We start from the raw sequence: 27,654 nt of genomic DNA on the forward strand, positions 1-27,654 counted from the left end.
TAGGCGCTGAGCGGCCGCACATTTGCGTTCAATTAAAAGAAAACATATGTGCCCTGCACGCTAGCAGCACACATGTCCGGTACTCACGGAAAGGTCCCGGTCTCCTCTTTTGATCGGGACCTTTCCCAATCATGTGACCGCTGTAACGACGCATCACGGCGGTCACAAGATCCCTAAACCCCGCCCGTCCCGCCTCCTGAAACTCTTAAAGGGCCGGGAGGCGCCGGCGTAAAGGGGTTAAAGTAAAAAAAAAATGTTGATTTTAATGTGTGTGAAAAATTTTAAAAAATTGCCCTGGAAGGCAAGTGGTTAAGGTGACAACACTTTAGCTCTCTCCCCCAACTGTGATCCTGCATTGTCACCCTGCCTCATGGGCTTCCCATGGGGACTGCAAGTGGCAGTTTCAACACATTGCACAGGTGTGGTCCATTGTTCAGGAAATTCACTCCCTGCAGTGCAGGTAGACAGGAAGTAGCTGCAAAGAGGCTGTAGGAGATCAGCAGCACTGAGATGCAACAAAGGATTAAAATGTTTAACAAAGTATTTAATGAAAAACGTCAGTTGTTGCTTTAGCAAATGTTGGAGTCAATTTTATTTTTTATGCGGAGATCAGGGGAGCCATCCCTGTTTATATCGGAGGTTTTCAGGACTGGCTTATCTGGAAGGAAATCTTCGTAGGTGGTAATAAAATTCTCTCTTCCCTTGTTGTATCTGTCCCCTCGGGCGATGTACAAGGTTTGGGACCGTTTCCATGGCAACAGATGCACAACACGCACCGCCGCTGAATTGGGCTGTAATTTTATCTTTATGGAAATGTAGATCATTGTTTACATTGTTACCTTTTTCCTGTCACCGGTGATACATGTGTGTCTTCCCGTCCTCGGAAAAAAATGTTCTTTGACCGCATTCTGTCCATTCTTCAATTTTCAGACGTACCCTGCCGCTAACAGATTTTATTTGCTACATGATCACACTTCATCCCCCTCTCTTTTGCTACTTGAATGTTGCACGGCATGTTTCCAACTGTCATCAAGTGTGCAGACATTAAAAAAAAATCATAAAAAAATGGACTTAGCATCAGATACCTTCCACTTTCAGAATACAATGATCAGCAGCTGCAGATCGAGGGAAATTTACCAGCAAGCCTCTTCAACAGATGTTGATCAAGCGATCAACTTCTGTTGAATGGTGACGGCCAAGCGCTGATCAATCTGCTCAAGCGAAGCCCCTATACCCCCTGCCAGGACATTGTATTCTGACACAACAAGTCACTGTCAGAATACTAATCAGCAGCTGCTGATTGAGGGAACTTTTCCAAAAAGCCTCTTCAACAGAAGCCGATCAGGACATTGTATTCTGACAGAAGTACCCGCCAATGTCAGAATACTGATCAGCAGCTGCAGCTCATTGGCTGCAACTGCTGATTGAGGGGGATTTTCCAAAAAGCCTCTTCAACAGAAGTCGATCAGGACATTGTATTCTGACAGAGGTACCCGCCAATGTCAGGATACTGATCAGCAGCTGCTGATTGAGGGAACTTTTCCAAAAAGTATCTTCAACCGAAGTCGATCAGGACATTGTATTCTGATAGAGGTACCCGCCAATGTCAGGATACTGATCAGCAGCTGCAGCTGCTGATTGGGGGAACTTTTCCAAAAAGCCTCTTCAACAGAAGCCGATCAGGACATTGTATTCTGACAGAGGTACCCGCCAATGTCAGGATACTAATCAGCAGCTGCAGCTGCTGATTGAGGGGAATTTTCCAAAAAGCCTCTTCAACAGAAGTCGATCAGGGTATTTTATTCTGAGAGAGGTACCTGCCAATGTCAGAATACTGATCAGCAGCTGCAGCTCATTGGCTGCAGCTGCTGATTGAGGGGAATTTTCTAAAAAGCCTCTTCAACAGAAGTCGATCAGGACATTGTATTCTGACAGAGGTACCCACCGACATCAGAATACACTGGTCAGCAGCTGCAGCTCATTAGCTGCAGCTGCTGATTGAGGGAAATTTTCCAAAAAGCTTCTTCAACAGAAGTTGATCAGGACATTGTATTCTGGCAGAGGTACCCGCCAATGTCAGGATACTGATCAGCAGCTGCAGCTGCTGATTGAGGGGAATTTTCCAAAAAGCCTCTTCAACAGAAGTCGATCAGGACATTGTGTTCTGACAGAGGTACCCGCTAATGTCAGAATACTGATCAGCAGCTGCAGCTCATTGGCTGCAGCTGCTAATTGAGGGAATTTTTCCAAAAAGCCTCCTTAACAGAAGTCGATCAGGACATTGTATTCTGACAGAAGTACCCACCGGTGTCAGAATACACTGATCAGCAGTTGCAGCTAATTGGCTGCAGCTGCTGATCAAGGGAAGTTTACCAGCAAGCCTCTTCAACAGATGTTGATCAACTTCTGTTGAACGGTGACAGCCACACGCTGATCAATCTGCTCAAGCGAATATCCTATACCCCCTGTCAGGACATTGTATTCTGACAGAGGTACAAGTCGCTGTCAGAATACTGATCTGCAGCTGCTGATTGAGGGAAATTTTCCAAAAAGCCTCTTCAGCAGAAGTCGATCAGGACATTGTATTCTGACAGAGGTACCCGCCAATGTCAGAATACTGATCAGCAGCTCATTGACTGCAGCTGCTGATTAAGGCCTCCAATCGAGGGAAATTTTTCAAGTCCCTTTGACAGACGTTGGATGTCTTGTTCAACTGCTATTGAACAAGACATCCACACATCTATCCATCCATGCAAGAGAATCCCCCCTGCCGGGATATTGTATTCTGACAGTGGGACCAGCCGCTGTCAGAATACACTGACAGCTGGCTGTAACCAATTAGCTGCAGCTGCAGATCAATTGTGGGAAATTGTTTCAACAAGTCTTTTTGACAGAAGTCGATCAAATTCTATTGAACAGGACATCCACACGTCGATCCATCCATGCAAGAGAATCCCCTCTGCTGGGACTTTGTATTCTGACAGCAGTACCAGCCACTGTCAGAATACACTGATCAGTGGATGCCGCTTCAGGGAAATGTTCGAGCAAGTCCCTTCAACAGAGGTCAATAAACGATCAACTTATGTTGTGTGGGGACAGCCCCATCCACACAAAAGAATTCCCTCTACCGGGACATTGTATTCTGATAGAGGTACCCGCCAATGTCAGAATACACTGATTAGCTGCCGCAGCTGCTGATCGAGGGAAATTGTCCAAAAAGCCCCTTCATCAGAAGTGAATCAAGCGATCAACTTCTGTTGAGCTGGACAGCCAAATGCCGATCCATCCATGCCCCATACTCCCCCCTGCCGGGAGTACCTGCCGCTGTCAGAAACTGATCAGCAGCTGCAGCTAATTGACTGCAGGTGCCAATCGAGGGTAATTTTTCAGCAAGTCCCTTCAACAGAAGTCAATCAAATGCTCAACTTCTGTTCAGTGGTGGCAGCCACACGCTGATCCATCCACACAAAATATAAAAGCAATTTATAGCTTTCAACGGATGACTTCATTATTATATTTTGAGTTTTTATTTCTTTTCATTGACTGGTATTATGTTCTGCTGCCAGTCCAGAAGTAAAGCTTGGAGTTCTGTAGATCTGTCATGTTCTCGGATTCTGTCTTCTGTCTGTGGGGGCAGAGCTGGATGTAGAAGAGGTACTAAGTGCCCGTCTTGTTTTTTCTGCTACATACTCAAAAGAGTTAACCTTTCCTCTTGACCGCCATTACTTTTGCATTCAGATTGGGGGAAGAGCCTTTCATCACAGAAGACCCTGCTAACCTTCTCAGCCCAGTTCCTTGCTTCTCCCACGCCCCGTCTTCGGAGTTCACTGACTACTTATACACCTGAACTTTTCTCACCCTCCCCGGTCACTTTCTACAGGTCCCTGATCTGTGAACTGGTGACAGGCTGGGAAAGATTCCAATGGCTTCCATTCATTGTTGAATATTCAAGATAGTTTGCGGCTCTTATTGTGTCCTACCTGGTGTGGTTGGGCTTTTGACGTATCATTGGGAGCGATCAGCTGTGTCCTGCACCGATCATGTGCTCCGTTTTTAAAGGTTTGTTGTGTAGAACTACCCATAAGAATGAGAATGACGGAGTCCGTGAGATCCTTGCTTTTTTGGGTTTTGTGCTGGAAGTGAGGACATACCTTCTGTTGTAAGAAGGCAGTGCTATATCTCAGAGTACTTTGGAGGTGGGCTTTTTGGTTCCTGTAATGGTTGTATTCCCTGGACTCACATGCCCTAGTAATATAGAGCAGTCTTTCTCCACCTTTTTTCTTCAGAAGAACCCCTGTTTAAACCAATTCATTGGAGGCCAGTGGGAAGAATGACCCTTACATTGGATATCAGTGGGAAAAATGCTCCTTACATTGGGGGTCAGTGGGAAGAATGTTCCTTACATTGGTGATCAGTGGGAAGAATGTTCCTTACATTGGTGATCAGTGGGAAGAATGTTCCTTACATTGGTGATCAGTGGGAAGAATGCTCCTTCCATTGGGGGTCAGTGGGAAGAATGCTCCTTACATTGGGGGTCAGTGTGAATTATGTCCCTTACATTGGTGATCAGTGGGAAGAATGTCCCTTACATTGGTGATCAGTGGGAAGAATGTCCCTTACATTGGTGATCAGTGGGAAGAATGTTCCTTACATTGGTGATCAGTGGGAAGAATGTTCCCTACATTGGTGATCAGTGGGAAGAATGTCCCTTACATTGGTGATCAGTGGGAAGAATGTCCCTTACATTGGTGATCAGTGGGAAGAATGTCCCTTACATTGGTGGTCAGTGGGAAGAATGCTCCTTACATTGGTGATCAGTGGGAAGAACGCTCCTTACATTGGTGATCAGTGGGAAGAATGTCCCTTACATTGGTGATCAGTGGGAAGAATGTTCCTTACATTGGTGATCAGTGGGAAGAATGCTCCTTACAGTGGTGATCAGTGGGAAGAATGTCCCTTACATTGGTGATCAGTGGGAAGAACGCTCCTTACAGTGGTGATCAGTGGGAAGAATGTCCCTTACATTGGTGATCAGTGGGAAGAATGTCCCTTACATTGGTGGTCAGTGGGAAGAATGTCCCTTACATTGGTGATCAGTGGGAAGAATGTTCCTTACATTGGTGATCAGTGGGAAGAATGCTCCTTACATTGGTGATCAGTGGGAAGAATGCTCCCTACATTGGCAATCAGCGGGAAGAATGCTCCTTACATTGGTGATCAGTGGGAAGAATGCTCCTTGCATTGGTGATCAGTGGGAAGAATGTCCCTTACATTGGTGATCAGTGGGAAGAATGTTCCTTACATTGGTGGTCGGTGGGAAGAATGTTCCTTACATTGGTGGTCAGTGGGAAGAATGTCCCTTACATTGGTGATCAGTGGGAAGAATGTCCCTTACATTGGTGATCAGCGGGAAGAATGCTCCTTACATTGGTGATCAGTGGGAAGAATGTCCCTTACATTGGTGATCAGTGGGAAGAATGTTCCTTACATTGGTGGTCAGTGGGAATAATGTTCCTTACATTGGTGGTCCATGCGAACGGTGTCTAATACTGTCCCTGTTCGCTGTATGCCTGTAAATGCTACAAATATGATATAATCATACAACAAATATACAGTATCTTTATGCTTTAAAAGTCTTAGCCATTCATTGAAACAATGTTAAAGTGCTGGGAAGGTCCAGTTGTGACTGTGTGAGGATGGTCCAATGGGCGATCATTGGCTGTCTGTGGGTTTGTTCAGTCTTGTTTCTTAGCTATAAGCAGCTCCTGGCACCGGTGCTGAATGCTCTGAATCACTGCCGGGTTTTAAGTTGTTATTTTGAAAACCGATCTTCCCTCCTAATACCTGCACTTGTCCTGATAATACCGCAGATTACCAACCCCAGAGATGTGACGGATGTCCCTACCTCTCAGCGTGAAACATTCCTTCCAGTATTACCGGCCTCCTCTGCCACGTCCCCCGCACAGATCTCTGTAAACATCCAGACTTCTGTGTACACCTGCCAGATGAATACGTAGTTGAATTGCATATACAGTATGTTTACTGTGTTACTTGCCAAAGGATTTAGAATTCTGTTCAGACGGTCTTATGATTAACATATCTCTATGACACTGCACAGTCAGGGGGGTCATTTTGCTGGTGTATGTTTACTGCATTGGGATCATCTCTCAGCTCAATGGATGGAGATGATCCCTGATTATTGGAAGGAGGTGACCCTTGTTCCTTGGACGAAGGTGATCCCTGCTCCTTGGATGAAGGTGATTCCTGCTCCTTGAATGAAGGTGATCCCTGCTCCTTGAATGAAGGTGATCCCTGCTCCTTGAATGAAGGTGATCCCTGCTCCTTGAATGAAGGTGATCCCTGCTCCTTGAATGAAGGTGATCCCTGCTCCTTGAATGGAGGTGATCCCTGCTCCTTGGATGGAGGTGATCCCTGCTCCTTGGATGGAGGTGATCCCTGCTCCTTGGATGGAGGTGATCTCTGCTCCTTGGATGGAGGTGATCCCTGCTCCTTGGATGGAGGTGATCTCTGCTCCTTGGATGGAGGTGATCTCTGTTCCTTGGATGGAGGTGATCCATGCTTCTTGGATGGAGGTGATCTCTGCTCCTTGGATGGAGGTGATCTCTGCTCCTTGGATGGAGGTGATCTCTGCTTCTTGGATGGAGGTGATCCCTACTCCTTGGATGAAGTGATCCTTGCTCCTTGGATAAAGGTGATCCCAGCTCCATGAATGGAGGTGATCTCTGCTCCATGAATGGAGGTGATCTCTGCTCCATGAATGGAGGAGATCTCTGCTCCTTGGATGGAGGCGATCCCTGCTTAATGAGTAGAGGTGAACCCTACTCAGTGGATGGAGTTGATGATGCTGATCGTTCAGTGAGTGAGCTGGTGGCAGGAAGGCGACTCAAGAAAATAAGCCAAGAAATAATCTTTTCCATTTTCTGACATCCTAGCTCTCTGAGTATTAATTAGTAATCAAGATACCCAGAAACTTAGAAATTCCCTTGAAAAAGTAGTTGTGACATCATCAGTCTGCTGTACATAGTTTGTGCAAACAGCAGAGCTGTGGGAGGGGCCCAGCAGCTCCACCCATTACAGAAAACTAAAGGAGGGGGCGGAGATGAGGCCAGGCCCCCTGCACAAGGGAAGGGTGCAGCAATGAGCGGTCTTTATTACAGGAAAGACTCACACTGGATTACTGCACAGATCTGGAAGAAATACACAAAGCACCCCAATATTCAAGGAGGAATACATACTGTATGGCTCCTGTATTTAGACAATATTTGATTATTCCACAGTTTAGCTGTAATGGCTCGTGGTTGGATACACTTTCAACTGTGGCATAGGGCATCAGAATATTATTTTTATTAGTATTACTACTGTTCTGTAATATTAATATTTTGGTGTAGAGCTGGCAGTGAGGTCAGGACAAGGCTAGATTCCAGGGATATTTATGACACAGATTTCGGAAATCTGCCTCCATCTGCTCAGCTGGAAAAAACACGCTAACAGCTGCCCTCCCCCGCTCTGTGTAGGCCGCCCCACTCATGCTGGTTTGATGTCCTGTCACTTGTTTTCCTTTGCTTTGTTTTAACAGCCAACGTAGCATGACAGTGTTATAGTTCCCCTCCCGTGACCAGCGTGTGACCGTAAACTGATATCGGGATATGTGTGGTCAGAGACTTGGGAACAAAACCCCTACTTATATATGTAGCAGCCACAGAGGTGGCCTTCATTTTGTGCTGCCACATACATGTTTCGCAAATGCGCTCCATTGCATGACTCCAGTACTGTGACCATGTTGTTATTGACAATCAGGAGCCCATAGGATGAGCTCCTGATCTCATGATCACTGAGAGATCACATGATCCGGAAGCCCATGAAATGCGTTGCATCCCCATCCTGAGACCGTTTGGTACATGATCACCAGTGTAAGGAGCATTCTTCACACTGATCACCAATGTAAGGAGCATTCTTCCCACTGATCACCAATGTAAGGAACATTCTTCCCACTGATCACCAATGTAAGGGACATTCTTCCCACTGATCACCAATGTAAGGGACATTCTTCCCACTGATCACCAATGTAAGGAACATTCTTCCCACTGATCACCAATGTAAGGGACATTCTTCCCACTGATCACCAATGTAAGGAGCATTCTTCCCACTGATCACCAATGTAAGGGACATTCTTCCCACTGATCACCAATGTAAGGGACATTCTTCCCACTGATCACCAATGTAAGGGACATTCTTCCCACTGATCATCAATGTAAGGAGCATTCTTCCCACTGATCACCAATGTAAGGAGCATTCTTCCCACTGATCACCAATGTAAGGAGCATTCTTCCCACTGATCACCAATGTAAGGGACATTCTTCCCACTGATCACCAATGTAAGGGACATTCTTCCCACTGATCACCAATGTAAGGGACATTCTTCCCACTGATCATCAATGTAAGGAGCATTCTTCCCACTGATCACCAATGTAAGGAGCATTCTTCCCACTGATCACCAATGTAAGGAGCATTCTTCCCACTGATCACCAATGTAAGGGACATTCTTCCCACTGATCACCAATGTAAGGGACATTCTTCCCACTGATCACCAATGTAAGGGACATTCTTCCCACTGATCATCAATGTAAGGAGCATTCTTCCCACTGATCACCAATGTAAGGAGCATTCTTCCCACTGATCACCAATGTAAGGGACATTCTTCCCACTGATCACCAATGTAAGGGACATTCTTCCCACTGATCATCAATGTAAGGAGCATTCTTCCCACTGATCACCAATGTAAGGGACATTCTTCCCACTGATCACCAATGTAAGGGACATTCTTCCCACTGATCACCAATGTAAGGGACATTCTTCCCACTGATCACCAATGTAAGGGACATTCTTCCCACTGATCATCAATGTAAGGAGCATTCTTCCCACTGATCACCAATGTAAGGAGCATTCTTCCCACTGATCACCAATGTAAGGGACATTCTTCCCACTGATCACCAATGTAAGGGATATTCTTCCCACTGATCATCAATGTAAGGAGCATTCTTCCCACTGATCACCAATGTAAGGAACATTCTTCCCACTGACCACCAATGTAAGGGACATTCTTCCCACTGATCACCAATGTAAAGGACATTCTTCCCACTGATCACCAAAGTAAGGAACATTCTTCTCACTGATCACCAATGTAAGGAACATTCTTCCCACTGATCACCAATGTAAGGAACATTCTTCCCACTGATCACCAATGTAAGGAACATTCTTCCCACTGATCACCAATATAAGCAGCATTCTTCCCACTGACCACCAATGTAAGGAACATTCTTCCCACTGATCACCAATGTAAGGAGAATTCTTCCCACTGATCACCAATGTAAGGAACATTCTTCCCACTGATCACCAATGTAAGGGACATTCTTCCCACTGATCACCAATGTAAGGAACATTCTTCCCACTGATCACCAATGTAAGGGACATTCTTCCCACTGATCACCAATGTAAGGGACATTCTTCTTACTGACCACCAACGTAAGGGACATTCTTCCCACTGATCCCCAATGTAAGGGACATTCTTCCCACTGACCACCAACGTAAGGGGTCACTGTCCATTGAGATATTTAGCACCATCCATTTTACATACCCTTTAATTCACAGCATTCTCTGCCCTTAAGAGCTTACAAACTAAGGTCCCTATATCACATGTAGCTAAGGCTGGGGTAACACCTACAGGTGTAGCCAAGCGTGAGTGCATTCTCAAGCAGCCTATTCAGTTCAATAGACTACCCTACGTGGAAAAGAAGTCCCTGACCTTTTTCCACAATTACACCGCATCAAACCGCATGGTCAATCAGGTGTGCTGCAGCTTAAGAAGCATGCCCGATTGGAGGAGAGAGCAGAGTGACAGATGATTTTCATCATCTATTACTGTTCATGGGCTGGAGGAGAGACAAATCCTGAAAGGCTTGGTTCATACATACAGGTGCGACCGAGCATGCACACATTTCTGCGCATTCCAGCACATTGCGTGTAGGGCTGCTCTACATGTGAGAAGTGTAGAAAAGTGCCCGACTCTTTCCCAGATTTACACTGCACTGAACCGCATGGTGATTGCTAAAACCTTAGTGTTAGCAGATGGATTGTAATGCCATTACCAACTAATGGCACCGCCACGCATCTGCTAAAGGGCAATGCGTTTCTGTGCATGTCAGGAAAGCGTGCGTCTCCGACGTGCAAAATACTGACCCTAGTGCCAGACTAAGTTGCCACCTGTGGGTGCAGAGCATGCGCGTTGCATATAGGACAGCCCATTTATTTCAATGGGCTGCCCTACATGCGAGAGATGCGGCAAAGACGTCTCCAAAATCGCACCATGGCAAATCTCATGGTGCTGCAGCACCATTCTGTTCAGTGCGGCGTAAATTTGGAAAAGGGTCAGGCACTTCTTTTGTGCGTTTCTCGCGCGTAGGGCAGGTTCTTACAAAAATTCATGTGTTAGCGGTGCATGGGGGTGCTATAACGTAATGCTAAAGGGCATCGCGTTTCTATGTGGCATTTTCACATGCATTCCTGATACACTAGCATCTGGCTAGATTCACACCTACAGGTGTGACCAAGCCTGCATACATGTCCAGAAGCCCATTCAATTCAATGGGCTGCTCTACCCATGTGAAATGAAGAAAAGTCCCTGACCCTTTTCCAAAATTGCGCCGCATAGAATCGCTGCAGCAACATGCGGTTTGCCGTGTGCAAAAATATGTGCTTTAACAGATGCGTGGGAGTGCTGTTAACAATAAATAGCCCCGCCGCGTGTGTGTTAAAGGGCAGCGCGTTTCTATGCGCATCCGGAAAGCATGCAATTTTTGGCACATTCCCGACACACATAGATATGAACCTAGCTTTATGCAGGCCATAGACGGTTCATTTATCGGCCGAAAGAATAGTCAGCCGATTTTTGCACTGTTAGTGGGGCAATGGCATCGGCCGATTTTCGTAGTTCCTCCTCATTTCGTTTATCGGTTATGCTGGAAAATTTGTGAAAAACAGCCAATTTTTGCAATCATTGGTGGCAACATCGGTTTACAGAACGAACGATGTTTTGTTTTTCGGACGAAAAATCGGCCGATAAATGAACCGTCTATGGCCTGCATTAGATAGGAGCCAATTAACCTACCAATTGGGTAACCCACACAAGCCTAGGGAGAGCATGCAGATAGGGTCCTGGCTCATATGTGAACCAGATCCCCGGTGCTGCGAGGCAGGGGTGCTACCTACTGAGCCCCTGTGTTCTAATATTCCAGACAAATTACCCTATAAATGATTGACCCTGGTGCCACTGTTACTGGTTTACACATAAAAGCTTTAGGCTGGAAAGTACCGCCGTGGGGTTGGCGTACTGTTTGTTCTCAACGTTAGGAATTAACAGCCAATGTTGTGTTTTACAGTTAATATTCAGCACTTTTGTACATGAACTTATCTGAAATGACTTTTTTTTTCTTTTTATTGCAGCCTTTCCATCCCATGGTGAACCTGGAATGTTCCAGAGACTTCCGGCCTTTTCTGTGCGCACTCTACGCGCCCGTCTGCACGGAGTACGGGCGGGTCACACTGCCGTGCCGCAGGCTGTGTCAACGGGCGTACAACGAGTGCTTCAAGCTCATGGATATGTTTGGTGTTCCGTGGCCAGAGGATATGGAATGTAGCCGGTAACGTAATGTTCTGAATTAAGATTAGAAATGTCCTAGATTAGCCTGTTCTCTCACACTGCAGTGCTCTGTGCTGGCAGAGCTGAGTAGTAGCCACACCCTTCAGTGTGCTCACAGACTTGTATTGCTGAGGAGGAGAGGGGGCGTGTCTAACCAGGTCTATTACTGAGTGTTGATTTTAGAGTGCCCTGGTTCTAAAGCTTGGTACACACGGTAAGTTTTTGGAGGTTGCTGTACTAACGATGCGATTTTAGTACAGCGTTCTTCCCGCTGAGCTATTGTGTTCTAACAGGGGGTCCGCTCCCTGCCAGTACACTGGTCAGTGCTCACAGGCATTGGCTAAGAGCGCTGATCGGATGCCAATCGGCTGCTGGCTTTTCAGCAAGCTTGTTCGACAGAAGCCGGCCCAGAGATTGGCTTCTGTCAAACAAGGGCCTGTACCCACGGGCCAAATGTCAGCCATTATCTACTGTGCCGGCTGATCTGTGTACGAGGCTTTACTCTGGTGCGTATCTGACCGCACAGTTATATTTAGACACCCTGTACACCCGCTGTAATGGAATTCTTACTACATTCTCTTTATCACTGTAAATTTCTTTGACTTCAAGGACAAGTTCACCTTTTAACCACTAGCCTACAGGGCACTTACACCCCCTTCCTGCACAGGCCAATTTCCAGCTTTCAGCGCTGTCGCACTTTGAATGACAATTGCGCGGTCATGCAACACTGTACCCATATGAACTTTTTATCATCTTTTTGAGACAGAGCTTTTTTTATGTGGTATTTAATCACCTCTGGGATTTTTATTTTTTCTTAAACAAACCAAAAACCACTGAAAATTTTGAAAAAAAAACATTTTTTCTTAGTTTTTGTTATACAATTTTGTAAATAAGTGATTTTTCTCCTTCACTGATGTGCGCTAATGAGGCTGCAGTGATGGGCACCGATAGGCTGCACTGATGGACACTGATAGGTGGCACTGATGGGCACTGATGAAGAGGCACTGGTAGGTTGCACTGATGGACATTGACAGGCACCACTGATGGGCACTGAAAGGCAGCACTGATACATGACACTGATATACGGCACTGATAGGCGGCACTGATAGGCAGCACTGACTGGAACTGATAGGCGGCACTGATGCGCACTGATAGGCGACACTGACTGGCACTGATAGGTGGCACTGATTGGCAGCACTGATAGGTGGCACTGATTGGCATTGATAGGTGGCACTGACTGGCACTGATGGGTGACATTGAAAGGCAGCTCAGATGGTCACTGATATGTGGCATTGATGTGCACTGGTATGCACTGATATGTGGCATTGATGTGGCACTGATGGGCACTGGCACGTGGCACTGATGAGCACTGACTGCTGGCACTGATGGACACTGACAGGTGGTACTTCTGGGGCCACACTGATCATCAGGGCACACTGATCATCAGTGCCCTGATGATCAATGTACATGTCCCCTCCGCGGAAAGCCGATTACCGGCTCTCCTCACCTCTCGAGCTGTCAGCGTGACAGCTCGAGAGGAGAGAAATGCCGATAACCGGCATTTCCGTGTTTACATGTGATCAGCTGTGATTGGACACAGCTGATCACATGACCGAGCCGACATCTTCGGCTCTTTCCGTGATCCGCTGTGTCCGAGGGACACAGCGCACCGGCGATCGCCGCGCTGCTTGCTCCCTGAGCCGTGCATGCGCGGTGAGAATGGAAGGACTATCAGAACGAGAGAACCACCTTGCGCCCATCGTTGGACTATATGGCGGGCGGAAGGTGGTTAACAAAAAATAATAAATGCACTTTTTTTTGTTCAGGTAAACAAATGTGCATTTATTATTTTTTGTTTCTGTCAGTGTATCTGTGTGCCCGTATAACTGCTACGGGCAAGCAAATTCTTACTGACAGGGAGACTCAACAAACTACCATGGTGCTCCATAGTGTCGTGGTAGTTCATTGAAAATTGCAAGCCAACAGCAAAGGCAACGAATGAGTGAGCCACGCACGGCTGAGTGTTCTTAAAATTGTGACAGACAGCAGTGGGGAGAGGATCCCCTGCTAGCTGTCACAATGGGGATCCTGGGGGTGCGGACACCGTTCCATTCATTACATGTTACGCCGTGAATATGGATGTAACATGTTACAAAAGGTGAACTTATCCAATAAAGGGCTTGCTTACCCTTGCGGTTGGGTTGAGGCGGTAAAAACAAGTAGCAGAGCTGCGTTTTTGCTGTTCCCCTTTGAGCTGGGGGTGTTTACATTCCATGGCCAGAATAGTTTGGTTCATTATACCCCCTGCCATGTTAGGCTGGCTCTACCACCTGCCAAAGACAACCCATTAAAGTGAACGGGGCCAAGTTGCAATCGCAGACAATGCACACCATAGTGCGGCATTCATTTAGAGCAGAGGTCTCCAAACTGGGGCGTGGGGGCTGGATGTGGCCCTTTGCTTCAGTTTATCTGGCCCTTGGGACACTATTCCACCAACTGTCACCAATGATGGAGCACCATTCCCCCTACTAACACCATCAATGGGGCATTATATTTCTCACTGATATCAACAATGGGGCACTCTTCCTCCCTTTAAAATCAATGATTGGGCACTGATGCCAGGACATTTTGTACTCCCACTGGCTACAGTCCGGCCCCCCTAAAGTCTGAGGGACAGTAAACTGGCCCTTTGCATAGAAAGTTTGGAGACCCCTTATTTAGAGGGTTAAAACGGCCAGTGCGGAGGCCACATATTGCCTCCCCACCGCCTGTCAAACACCTCTGAAAAGCAACCCAAACATGGATTTCTTTTCAAAGGAAGTCCTCTGTTGCTAGTTGTAAATGAGTCCTAATGTTTAACTCCAGGCTCCTCTCCTGTACTGAAATGGCTTGCTCTGATTATACTACACACTGTGAGCTTCTCACAATGTGCATTAGAAGCTGCAGCAACTCAGATAGCTTTCACCTCATTTTCTGGTTGGAGGATGTCCAACATTATTTTGATCTTTCCACCCCATCCTAATTGTCCAGTTAGCGCTTCTAGATCCTGAATTTAAAGTTACAGAATTTAAAAGGGCTGTCCGGCCATGTTTGCAAATAATGTTAGTATAGAGTCCAGAGGGCTTCATAATGAACTCTGAATATATGTCTTTCTAAGAAAAATGATGGTTTATCAGAGTAGGATTCTTAATGACACCCCCCCACACATCTGTTAACATGCACGCCAAAACGCATGATATCGCACCACCATGCATTTTTGGTACAGCATGATTTTGCAAAAAGTTCAGGAACGTTTCCATTTTCTCTGTGTAGGGAAATGAATGGCCTGCTCTACACACGGTGCGTAGAAAACATGGGCGCGCTCCGTTGCACATGCATGGCTTGAATGGAGCCTTACATTAATGGCAAGGACTGCCACTGCTCTAAAAAGTGATCTGCAGTGCCTGGTTAAACTCCCCCTAAATGCTGCACTACCGTAGTTGGAGCACGGCTTTATTCCCTCATCTGAATAAGCCCTAAAATGTCACCTCTGATTGCCACAGGCTTTTCCTCTTCATTCGTTTTCTGAATAAGCTCTAAAATGGCACCTGCGAACACAACAATCTATCTGCCCTTATTTACTGTCTGAGCACCAAAACGCCACCGCTGAGCGCAACAAGTTATCCGCCCCTATTTGCTGTCTGAATAAATCCTAAAACACCGCTTCTGAATGTAACAAGTTATCCGGCCGCATTCGCTATTTGAATGAGACCTGATATGCCACCTCTGAATATAAAAAGCTATCCACCCTCATTCGCTGTTTGAATGAGACCTGATATGCCACCTCCTGAACACAACAAGCTATCCGTCCTCATTCACTGTTTGAATGAGCTTTAATATGCCACCTCTGAATGTAACCAGCTAGCCGCCCTCATTCGCTATTTGAATGAGACCTGATATGCCACCACTGAATATGAAAAGCTATCCACCCTCATTCACTGTTTGAATGAGCTTTAATATGCCACCTCTGAACGTAACAAGCTATCCGCCCTCATTCGCTGTTTGAATGAGCTTTAATATGCCACCTCTGAATGTAACCAGCTAGCCACCCTCATTCGCTATTTGAATGAGACCTGATATGCCACCTCTGAATATGAAAAGCTATCCACCCTCATTCACTGTTTGAATGAGCTTTAATATGCCACCTCTGAACGTAACAAGCTATCCGCCCTCATTCGCTGTTTGAATGAGCTTTAATATGCCACCTCTGAACGTAACAAGCTATCCGCCCTCATTCGCTGTTTGAATGAGCTTTAATATGCCACCTCTGAACGTAACCAGCTAGCCGCCCTCATTCGCTGTTTGAATGAGCCCTAATATGCCACCTCTAAATATAACAAGCAATCCGCCCTCATTCTCTGTTTGAATGAGCCCTAATATGCCACCTCTGAACATAACAAGCTATCCGCCCTCATTCACTGTTTGAATGAGCCCTAATATGCCACCTCTGAACATAACAAGCTATCCGCCCTCATTCAGTGTTTGAATGAGACCTGATATGCCACCTCCTGAACACAACAAGCTATCCGCCCTCATTCACTGTTTGAATGAGCCCTAATATGCCACCTCTGAATGTAACAAGTTATCCGTCCGCATTCGCTGTTTGAATGAGACCTGATATGCCACCTCCTGAACACAACAAGCTATCCGCCCTCATTCACTGTTTGAATGAGCCCTAATATGCCACCTCTGAATGTAACAAGTTATCCGTCCGCATTCGCTGTTTGAATGAGACCTGATATGCCACCTCTGAACATAACAAACTATCCGCTCTCATTCGCTGTCTGAATGAGCCCTAATATGCCACCTCTGAACACAATAAGCTATGAGCAATCATTCGCCGTTTGCATAAGCCCTAATACGCCACCTCTGAATGCAACAAGCGAATCTGTCCTCATTTACAGTCTGAATGAGCCCTAAGGAGATAGTTGTATTGAATTTGATAGGAACTGGCCTGCACTGGGAAGAATGCATTTCTGTAGTGGGAGGCCAAGCTGGAGACAGCTGGAACACAGCGCGGTGTCATAAATTAAAGCGGAGGGGAAAGGTCAGGGCAGGAACAGTCTACTTTTAGTGCCTCGGAAACAAAATACTTTCTGTCACGGTGCTAAAATATACTTTCTGTTTTGGGAACAATAGAGAGACCACATGAAAACCACAGCAGCGTCCTGACATGCTCGGTCGCGTCCCCGCGTTATAAAGTTATAGAATGATCTCACGCCAATTACCTGATGGGAAGGTTTAGCTTAAATGAATGTGTCGAGGAATCCAAGGTATTTATGGGGCAAAAGAGAGCCATAATACAACAGAAGAACATGGTATAAAGGCTTATTAATTTATTTCAGGTACTTCTATAGCGCCGTCAATCTACACAGCGCTTTACATGTATATTGTACATTCACATCAGTCCCTAACCCTCAAGGGGCCCCTAACTTACATTCATACATACACATACTAGGGCCAATTTAGACAGGAGCCAATTCACCTACCAGCATGTCTTTGTAGTGTGGGAGGAAACCAGAGTACCCGGAGGAAACCCACTCAGGCACAGGGAGAACATCTCCAGGCAGGTGGTGCCGTGGCTGGGATTTGAACCAACGACTCGAGTACTGCCAGGCAGAAGTGCTAACCATTTAGCCACTGTACTTGTGATTCAGTGGGTCTAAAATAAACTAAAATAACACTATGCCCCCTCCCGGTCTCTGGACCACCCCACTACTTGCAAACCAACCCCAGACAAAAGTTGGATTTTACCAAACGATACCTAAATCAGCCAGTGCTGAATAACCCCTGCACATAAAAACACTTAAAACATGGAGACACAACTTATCCCTCAAATGTCAAGAATTTTGAAATAATCATATATAAATCAATAAAACAGGGCATGTTGAGACATTGTTAAGATCAAAACTGGGGCTGTCTATATTAGAGAAAATTACCCTCTACCTCTATGGTCAGTCTTCTCCCCTTCCCTGGTGATCACTCAGACTGTACCTTGTTTCTTTGTAGGTGAGAGGCTGCAGCATGGGGCTGAGCTGTGTCCGACGTGTGTGAATACTCCCAGGCACTAGCTACCCTCAGCTGACATCTCCATGCAGGAAGTAGATGGTGGCCCTAGATGATGCCTGAACAAAGACGGCACTGTCTTTCTGCAGATGAAGGCATTGTCGGGGAGTACTGTGATCTGCCATTACTGAGCATGTATGGGCTACCCATGAAAAATGTGTCCTTTTCTCAGGAACCTTTTCTTAGGCACACCATGCTCCATGTTCATAAGCTGTATGTTATTACCCAGCATCGCTTCCAGTTTGGAGTTTGGGAGGAAACCCACGCAGGCACAGGAAGAACATGCAAACTCCAGGCAGGTAGTTGGGATTTGAACCAACGACCCTAGTGCTGCCAGGCAGGACCACTTAACCACTGTGCTGAAATTTGCAGGTAGTAAATTGTTGAACAAATAGTTTGTGGCATAAATAAATTGGAACTTCCACTATTTTATTCTCCAGGATCTCTGCTTTAAAAAAATATATGATGTTTGGGGGTTTTAACCAGTCCGCCGGCCTAAAATTAATATTTTTTTCTTTCTGCTTGCATAGCAACCCCATTTACTTGAATGGGTAGTTACAAGGGGTATAATTCCTGCCACGGCCATAGCATGTGTACACTCCCAGCCAAACAGAAAGTGGTGGTGGTGGTAGGGGGAGGGGGTTGGGGTATGTATAAATACAGTCAGGGGCGGACTGACAACTCATGGGGCCCCCGGGCAATAGGGGATCATGGGGCCCCTGTGTCCTTGCCAAAACTCAAAAAAGCCTATGAAAAAGGTACCAGGGGCATCTCATGGGGCCCCCTACTGACCCCGAGCCCTCGGGCAGTGCTTGAGTTTCCAAATGGTCAGTCTGCCCCTGAACACAGCTCAACCACTGGGGTTTACTGCCCTCTCAACCACTAGTGTGGATGAGCCCTAAAACTCCCTAGAGTCCTCCACCATCAGAAATCTGGATCCTGCACAGTCTGGCCCCATAACAATCTTATGAGTGAACAATGATGGAATAAAGAAAATAGAGGGGCACTTAGATCCATGTCCAACCAGCAATTTTGTAGCAGCTGGCAATTTGGCGATGTGTCGCTAAGAAGCGATTCGTCCCTGCTACAGTTTGAGCTAGCATTGGGTATCGTGCCCTGCTACAAAGAAGAAGGAGATGGTGGTGAACCAATAGCCCGTTGGACCTGGCTCTTAGCAGGCATCTAAGAAGGGTTTTTGGTTGCAATGCTGTGTTTTTCGGGGCTGAAATTGGATAGCACCTGTCGGTACACAACCCCCCACTGTGAGAAACGATAACAACGTGTGGAAAAGAGCTTGCCCTCTCCATAAATAGAGTTTGCTGCCTGTCTCGGGTGCCAGGGGTCAGAGAATGGAGCAGATTGTTCAGTCATAAAAGCCAAAATCCTCCAGCCCCAGTCTCACATAACTGTGATTGCTCTCAGCACCATGACTGATTGAAGTATGACATACTTGTGTTTATAGAGGCTGCAGATCTTTTTGAGAAAAGCTTGTGGGAATCTAAAAAAAATCTAATTCTTGCTTTCTGGGCCACTGCATGCTGAAAACTCAACCCAAAACTTTTTTTTTTTTTTAGCTGGTAAAGGGTTTGTCCATATTATGGAAAATCGCCCTCACTTCCTGTATCGGCAGTTTTGTACTCATCCCCGATGATCACTGCAGCAGGGGGCTGAGCTGTGTCAGAAGTTTGTGAGCAACAAACGGGTTGGGCTTTAAATTCTTCCCCACTCTGTCCAAAAAGGATCATCTGGAATTAAACATTAGTTTTTAAACTATTGTTAAAATGTTCTCGATTCTTCTTCATCTCTGAAAACAAAAATTTACTTGTGTGCAATACCTCGTCTCTCTTAAAATAATTTAAAGCCCAGTTCCATGTTGGAATGAAAATGCACAACCCAGTACCTTCCTGTTCCCTGCCCATAGTGCTGTTATTTAACAAGAACACCTCTACCTATCTGAATATCATCCTTCTAGAAACACTACCCTGATGGTCTTCTGGTTATGAATTAGCAGCATCCTGTGGGTGGATTAGAGTGCTGGGTAATGGCTACACCTCCTGTATTCTGGAGGACTGCAGGGGTGGAGCCATGACTTTCTGTGAACTGACTTCAAGGTTGAGTGAGGCTAGCCGTCAGTCAACTTGGAAGTGGGATAGCAGCTGTTGGGCTTTCCGCATGGGACAGCTCCAGGGAGAAGGTGAGTATTGCATCGAAAATTACACCTCTACCTATCTGAATATCATCCTCTACCTATCTGAATATCATCCTTCTAGAAACACTACCCTGATGATCTTCTGGTTATGAATTGGCAGCATCCTGAGGGTGGATTAGAGTGTTCGCCGACATTGCTAGGTAATGGCTACACCTTCTGTACTCTGGAGGACTGCAGGGGTGGAGCCATGACTTTCTGTGAACTGACTTCCAGGTTGAGTGAGGCTAGCTGTCAGTAAACTTGGAAGTGGGATGGCAGCTGTTGGGCTTTCCGCATGGGACAGCTCCGGGGAGAAGGTGAGTATTGCATCAAAAATTACACCTCTACCTATCTGAATATCATCTTTCTAGAAACATTACCCTGATGATCTTCTGGTTATGAATTGACAGCATCCTGAGGGTGGATTAGAGTGTTCGCCGACAATGCTAGGTAATGGCTACACCTTCTGTACTCTGGAGGACTGCAGGGGTGGAGCCATGACTTTCTGTGAACTGATTCCAGGTTGAGTGAGGCTAGCCGTCAGTAAACTTGGAAGTGGGATAGCAGCTGTTGGGCTTTCCGCATGGGACAGCTCCAGGGAGAAGGTGAATATTGCATGGAAAATTACAGGAGTTAAGAACTTTTTATTTTGAAGGTGAAGTTGGGCTTGAAAATGTCCTTATTAGGAGGTAATTTGTTTTTTCTCTGATTTTAGGTTCCCTGATTGTGATGAACCCTACCCTCGGATGGTGGACCTCAGCGTTTCCAAGGAGCCCACGGACGACACCCCACTAGGAGTGCAAAGAGACTATGGCTTCTGGTGCCCCAGGGAGCTTAAAATTGACCCCGAGTTGGGTTACTCCTTTTTGGGAGTACGTGACTGTTCTCCACCCTGTCCACACATGTACTTCAGAAGGGAAGAACTGTCCTTTGCTCGATATTTTATTGGAGTTATTTCTATAGTCTGCCTTTCAGCTACCTTGTTCACCTTTTTGACGTTTCTCATTGATGTGACCAGGTTCCGGTACCCAGAAAGACCCATCATTTTCTACGCCGTCTGTTACATGATGGTCTCGTTGATTTTCTTCATTGGGTTCCTACTGGAGGATCGCGTGGCTTGCAACACTGCCAGCCCCACCCAGTACAAGGCCTCCACTGTAACCCAAGGATCTCACAACAAGGCTTGCACCATGCTCTTCATGGTTCTGTACTTCTTCACCATGGCTGGCAGTGTTTGGTGGGTAATCCTCACCATTACCTGGTTCTTGGCAGCTGTTCCAAAATGGGGGAGTGAAGCCATTGAGAAGAAGGCACTGTTGTTTCACGCCAGCGCGTGGGGCATCCCGGGTACCCTTACAATCATCCTTCTTGCCATGAACAAAATCGAAGGGGACAACATCAGCGGAGTTTGTTTTGTTGGCCTGTACGACGTTCATGCCTTGAGATACTTTGTCCTAGCGCCCCTCTGCCTGAACGTTGTGGTTGGTGTGACTCTACTCTTAGCTGGGATTATTTCTTTGAACCGAGTGCGGATTGAAATCCCACTGGAGAAAGAAAACCAGGACAAGTTGGTGAAATTTATGATCCGCATTGGCGTGTTTAGCATTTTGTACCTTGTACCCCTCTTGGTGGTGATTGGCTGCTATTTCTATGAGCAGGCTTACCGGGGGGTGTGGGAGACCACATGGATTCAGGAGCGATGCAAAGAATATCACATCCCATGCCCTTACCAGGTAAGGCTTCTTTCATTGTTAATTTGCTATGGATTAATATTTCATCTTAAAATCACACTTATCTGAAACATTTATTTTGCTTAAAGCTGAACTCCAATGCTCGGGGTTGTTATAGCGACCAATGACACCTGTGCTGGGGGTTATTATTGTGACCACTGGCACCAATGCTGGGGTTATTATTGTGACCATTGGCATCAATGCTGGGGTTATTATTGTGAACACTGGCACCAATGCTGGGGTTATTATTGTGCCACTGGCACCAATGCTGGGGTTATTATTGTGACCATTGGCACCAATGCTGGGGTTATTATTGTGACCATTGGCATCAATGCTGGGCTTATTATTGTGACCATTGGCATCAATGCTGGGGTTATTATTGTGACCACTGGCACCAATGCTAAGGTTATTATTGTGACCATTGGCATCAATGCTGGGGTTATTATTGTGACCACTGGCACCAATGCTGGAGTTATTATTGTGACCATCACCAATGCTGGATGTTATTGTGACCATTGGCATCAATGCTGGGGTTATTATTGTGACCACTGGCATCAATGCTGGGGTTATTATTGTGACCACTGGCACCAATGCTGGGGTTATTATTGTGACCACTGGCACCAATGCTGCGGTTATTTGTGTGACCATTGGCATCAATGCAGGGGGTTATTATGACCACTGGCACCAGTGCTGAAGGTTATTATTGTGACAGCTGGCACCAATGCTGGGGGTAATGATTGCAGTGACTGGCACCAATGCTAAGCTTTCTTATTGTGGTGAGTGACGTCAGTGCTGAGGGTTATTATTGCAGGCACTGGCACCAATGCAGAGAATTAATAATACTTTAATTTATACCAATGCTAAGTGGTTTTATTGAGGTGACTGACACCAATGCTGGGGTATTTATTGATTCCACTAACACCAGTGTTTGGGTTATAATTGGGGCCACTGACACCAATTCTGGGTGCTGGGTTTATTATGTCCAGAACACCAATTTTGGGAGTTATTATTGAGGTGACTGACACCAATGCTTGGGGGTAATTATTAGATTCACTAATACCAGAGCTGAGGGCTATTACTGAGGCCATGAACACCAATGGTGGAGTTAAAATTCCTGCCATTGATGCCAGCAATGAATACTGACACCCACAGGCTTATTTTACTCCCACTTTTTTCTCCAGCATGTGTTAAAAAAAATGTAGCAGGACCAAATTTGTTTTATAGCTTGGATGCGTTACAGCCTACTAACATAAATGGGTTGCCTAACTCAATGCAATGTACTTTAATGCACAAAAACAAGTTGATATTTTGAAGCCCTCTAAAAGTGAACATTTTCAAGTTGGCCACCACTGCTCTATGAGTTTGGTATTATTGTAGTAGTATTATTGTAGTGTCCTGTTCAATATTCTCTTTTCTTAACCATTTCAAGTCCGGACACTTTTACCCCCTTCCTGTCCAGGCCAATTTTCAGTTTTCAGCGCTATCACACTTTGAATGGCAATTGCGTGGTCATGCAACACTGTACCCATATGAATTTTTTTTGCATTTTTTTGAGACAGATAAAATGTTATTTTGGTAGTATTTATTCGCCACTGGGATTTTTATTTTTTTTGCTATATAAATGAACAAGTCCAAAATTTTGAAAAAAAGTGCTTTATTTATAAAATTTTGCAAATAAATAATATTTCATCATAAATCTTGGCAAAAATTTATTCAGTTATCTTTTTAGTAAAAAAAAAAATAATCCAAATTAGTTTATACCCAAAAATTTAAATTTTTCTAAATTTTTTTTTACATTTTTATTTTTTTATATTATTATTTATGTTTTTGATTTTTTTTTACATACTGGCACCCTAGCAGTACAGTGTCACCATAGTGACACTGTACTACTTGGGGGTGATGAAGATTTTTTTTTTTTTTTTAACACTGATTGCTTTTACACCTATAAAGGCTGTAAAAGCAATCATTTCTCCTTCTCTCTGGCTACATTCTTGCAGCCATTGAGAAATACCGTGTGAGCTGTAATTGGTCACAGCTTGTCACATGGTACAAGGCTGTTGTGAATAGCCATGTACCATGTGACCTCTGTGATCATTCACAGATTTCACACGTAGTAAGCAATGATATCAGAAGTGACATCTTGCTTACTACTCTGCATGTGATCACTGATTGGCCAAAATGTATTCAGTTATCTTTTTAGTAAAAAAAAAAAACCCAAATTAGTTTATACCCAAAAATTATAATTTTTCTACTTTTTTTTTTTTTACGTTTTTATTTTATTTTTTTATATTATTAATGTTTTTGATTTTTTTTTTTACATACTGGCACCCTAGCAGTACAGTGTCACCATAGTGACACTGTACTACTTGTGGGGGGTGATGAAGATTTTTTTTTTTTTTAACACTGATTGCTTTTACACCCATAAAGCCTGTAAAAGCAATCATTTCTCCTTCTCTCTGGCTGCATTCTTGCAGCCATTGAGAAATACCGTGTGAGCTGTAATTGGTCACAGCTTGTCACATGGTACAAGGCTGTTGTGAATAGCCTTGTACCATGTGACCTCTGTGATCATTCACAGATTTCACACGTAGTAAGCAATGATGGCAGAAGTGACATCTTGCTTACTACTCTTCATGTGATCACTGATTGGCCAATCAGTGATCACATGATCGGGACCTCACACAGAGGTCCCGTATAACGATCAGTGTTCCACTGTCTGGAGGACACAGCGGACACCGGATCAATTTATAAATGGCCACCCGCCCCTGCACTGCTCCCGTCCAGCCGTTTATATACATGGGCTGGACGGAAAGTGGTTAAAAAAATTAAATAAATATATATATAAATTATAATACAGGATTTACATAGCAACAGTTTGCGCAGCGCCTTACAAAATGAAGGTAGACAGTTACAATACAATGTGGTACAAGAGGAAACAGAGGGATCTGCTCGTTAGAGCTTACAATGTAGGATATATATATATATATATATATATATATATATATATATATATATATATATATTATAATTTTTTTTTTAGATAGAGATATATATATATATATATATATATATATATATATATATATATATATATATATATTAAAATGCAGGTGTTTCAACGTTAATGCATTGTTTGGAAATGGCAAGGCAATCCCCTTTCATGTTTGTACATTATTGCCATTTTCTGACTTCGCTGAGATGTTTTTGCAGTATATTAAAGTGCACATTTAGATTCCTTAGATTAATGATGTAGCTTTCAGACTAAATATTCAATAAGGTGTTTTATTACATTACAGTAATGTTTGCAGCGTGTATTGTAGACCAGGTTCAGCAGCATGCGATACTGTAAATGACCTTTTAATAGATTTGGCACGCTCCCCGCATGGAGTGCAGTAAGAAAGGAGGAATTGTTTCTTGGGACCCGTCTCAACTGCTCGTTCTGCTTTTAAGTCACTCAGCACCGGGCTCTGTAAATAACTCTTAAAGGAAGTATGACCATTGCAAAACATTAAAGGACTAATATTGTATTTCGTCCAACAATGAGAGGAACCTGTAAAGTTCACCCATGTCAAAAAACTAAGAATTCTTGCATTTAATCTAGCTCTAAGGAGAGGCCATACCTGCGGCTACAATTTTTATTTAGAAATTCATCTTTTACACCTGGTTGCCCTGCACCTGGCTATCAGGCTGTCTTATAGGAGAGGAAAGGAGGCCAGGTCCGTGATAAGGTGGCTCATAGAGAACAGGAGGCCAGGTCTGTGGTAAGGTGGCTCATGGAGAAGAACAGGAGGCAAGGTCTGTGACAAGGTAGCTTATAGAGGAGGACATGAGGCTGAGTGTGCATCAAAGTGACTTATAGAGGAGGATAGGATGCAGGATGACAAGATGGCTCATAGAGGAAAACAGGAGGCCAGCTCTGCATAAAGGTGGCATGTAGAGGAGGAAAGGAGGCCAGGTCTGTGACAAGGTAGCTCACAGCGGTGACTTATAGAGGAGAGCAGCATGAAATGTGACAAGGTGGCTCATAGAGGAAGAAAGGAGGTCACATTTGTGCCAAAGTGGCTCATAGAGGAGGACAGGCTGGGTCTGCATTGAGGTGACTTATATAAGAGGGCAGGATGCCGGGTGTCAAGGTGGCTCACACAGGAAGATAAAAGACCAGGTCTGTATCAAGGTGGCTCATAGAGGAGGACAAGAGGCCAGGTTTGTGTCAAGGTGGCTTATAGAGCAAGATTGGATGCCTGGTCTGTGTCAAGATAGATTGGAGAGAAGAACAGGAGACCAAGTCTGTGTTTAGGTGGCCAAAAGCAGCCCTGATTCACCACCAGCAATGACCATGCTGGCTAAGAGCACCTCCTACCATCCTCCTGTAACAATAATGGAATAGGGCATGCACACACCTTTAACAAGCTAAAACTCCATCATCTTAGGTCACTCACATTCTCCTGGCCTGAGGCCCTCAAACAAGAATGTCCAAACTTTTAGCTGTTTAGCAATTTACTGTAACAGAGGCAGGATGTACAGTTCTTTACATCGTGACCTTCATCTCCACTATTCCAGACCCAGCATACTAATTCTGCACAGTTCAAGGCCAAAACAAACTCAGAATAACTGCCCAACTTTTCCACTGTCCTTACTGCAGGTCACCGATAGGTGGGTTCTCCAAAGAAGTCTGTTACGAGCCTACCCTAAAGGATTCACTTCCTAAGTCCACAGGTCTACATATCTGTATACCAGAGGTAGTCTGTTTCCTTCACTCTCTGCCCCAGGCTCTTCCAGCTTATTTATGAAAGGTTAGCCTGACCTACCATATCCACCCAGGGGAGTGACCTCAATAAAATGAGCACTAACCCCTGCTTACATGGCTCATAGAGGAGGACAGGTCTCTGTTAAGCTGGCACATAAAGGTGGACTAGGGAATGGTTTCTATGTCGAGCAGGCTCAGTGGGGGATTGTGTAGGGGCTGGAGGTCTTGACTAGTGCACCAGAGATCGGTTCATCCAGATCCCCCCCCTTTACTCCAACTTAAAGAAAACATGACACCAATTTGGAGTAAAATGGCCTACGTGGCCTTTTATTAACAACACGTTTAACACCAACCATTCCTTATAACAGAACAAACATACAGATTATGTTGTTGGTCTTTGAAGGCACCACACCAAAATGCTCTGAAATGCACCTGCGGACCACCATATTACACCAGGCCTCCAGCCGCAACCAACCAGCTCGGAGACAACCTTACCGTCCGCAGTGCAGCACCACCACCTTCCAGTTAAACCTTGGTTAACTGGAATGTCCCCCGGGCACACCATACCACCGATGAGTCCCACACCATTCTCTGTACCTCGAAGATAATACCCGCCTCCAAAGACCAACAACCGCCCATGAACCGAACAACCCCCATACCCCTCATAGGAACCCAAGGCTCACTAAATAGGGCGGGCGGGAGGGAAGCTCACTCACCAGCGTCCAGCTCCGAATGACTGCCCCCACCCCAGGACACCCCACCCAAAGGTGCCAAAGAGACCACCCACGCTCTCTCTCTACCAACCAGCTCCCCCGCTATATTTTCAAACCCCCTGGCACTAACTTAACCCTTTCTAATCTTCCTTCCCACTCTAGGTCTAGTCATGCCTGCCCTGCGCTACTTCTTTTCTTTCTTTTACGCTACGGGCATTACTTTATCAGACTGATTTGTACTATATAACTGGTATCCTAATACAGGCCCCACCCTAACCCTGACCGTGGTATGCTTAGTGCCCATAACACATAAACTGTATAGGCCAGGCAGCAGAATGAGGGGGTTATTCAAAAATCATGTATAGATTTATGGCTTCATATTTTTTTAAACATTTTTTAACTCCTTTTGTGCCACACTTGTATTAAAACGTTTATCATGTAAAGGAAACCTGGTG

The 27,654-nt window shown here is 45.2% G+C and overlaps 1 protein-coding gene across 2 annotated transcripts in view; it reads left to right on the forward strand.

Moving 5' to 3' along the window:
* FZD3 (frizzled class receptor 3) overlaps positions 1 to 27,654 on the forward strand; it is a 118,508-nt gene that overhangs the window by 56,681 nt on the left and 34,173 nt on the right. For both annotated transcript variants that reach the window (XM_089688178.1, XM_089688179.1), the window contains exons 3-4: positions 11,521 to 11,717; positions 20,725 to 21,742. In XM_089688178.1, the coding sequence (XP_089544304.1) occupies positions 11,521 to 11,717; positions 20,725 to 21,742 (1,215 nt within the window). The remainder of the gene's footprint in view (positions 1 to 11,520; positions 11,718 to 20,724; positions 21,743 to 27,654) is intronic.

Source organism: Staurois parvus, unplaced genomic scaffold, assembly GCF_062004578.1.
Source record: "Staurois parvus isolate SC_StPar_1 unplaced genomic scaffold, SC_StPar_1.0 ptg000448l, whole genome shotgun sequence".
In the NCBI taxonomy this organism is placed as follows: Eukaryota; Metazoa; Chordata; class Amphibia; order Anura; family Ranidae; genus Staurois; species Staurois parvus.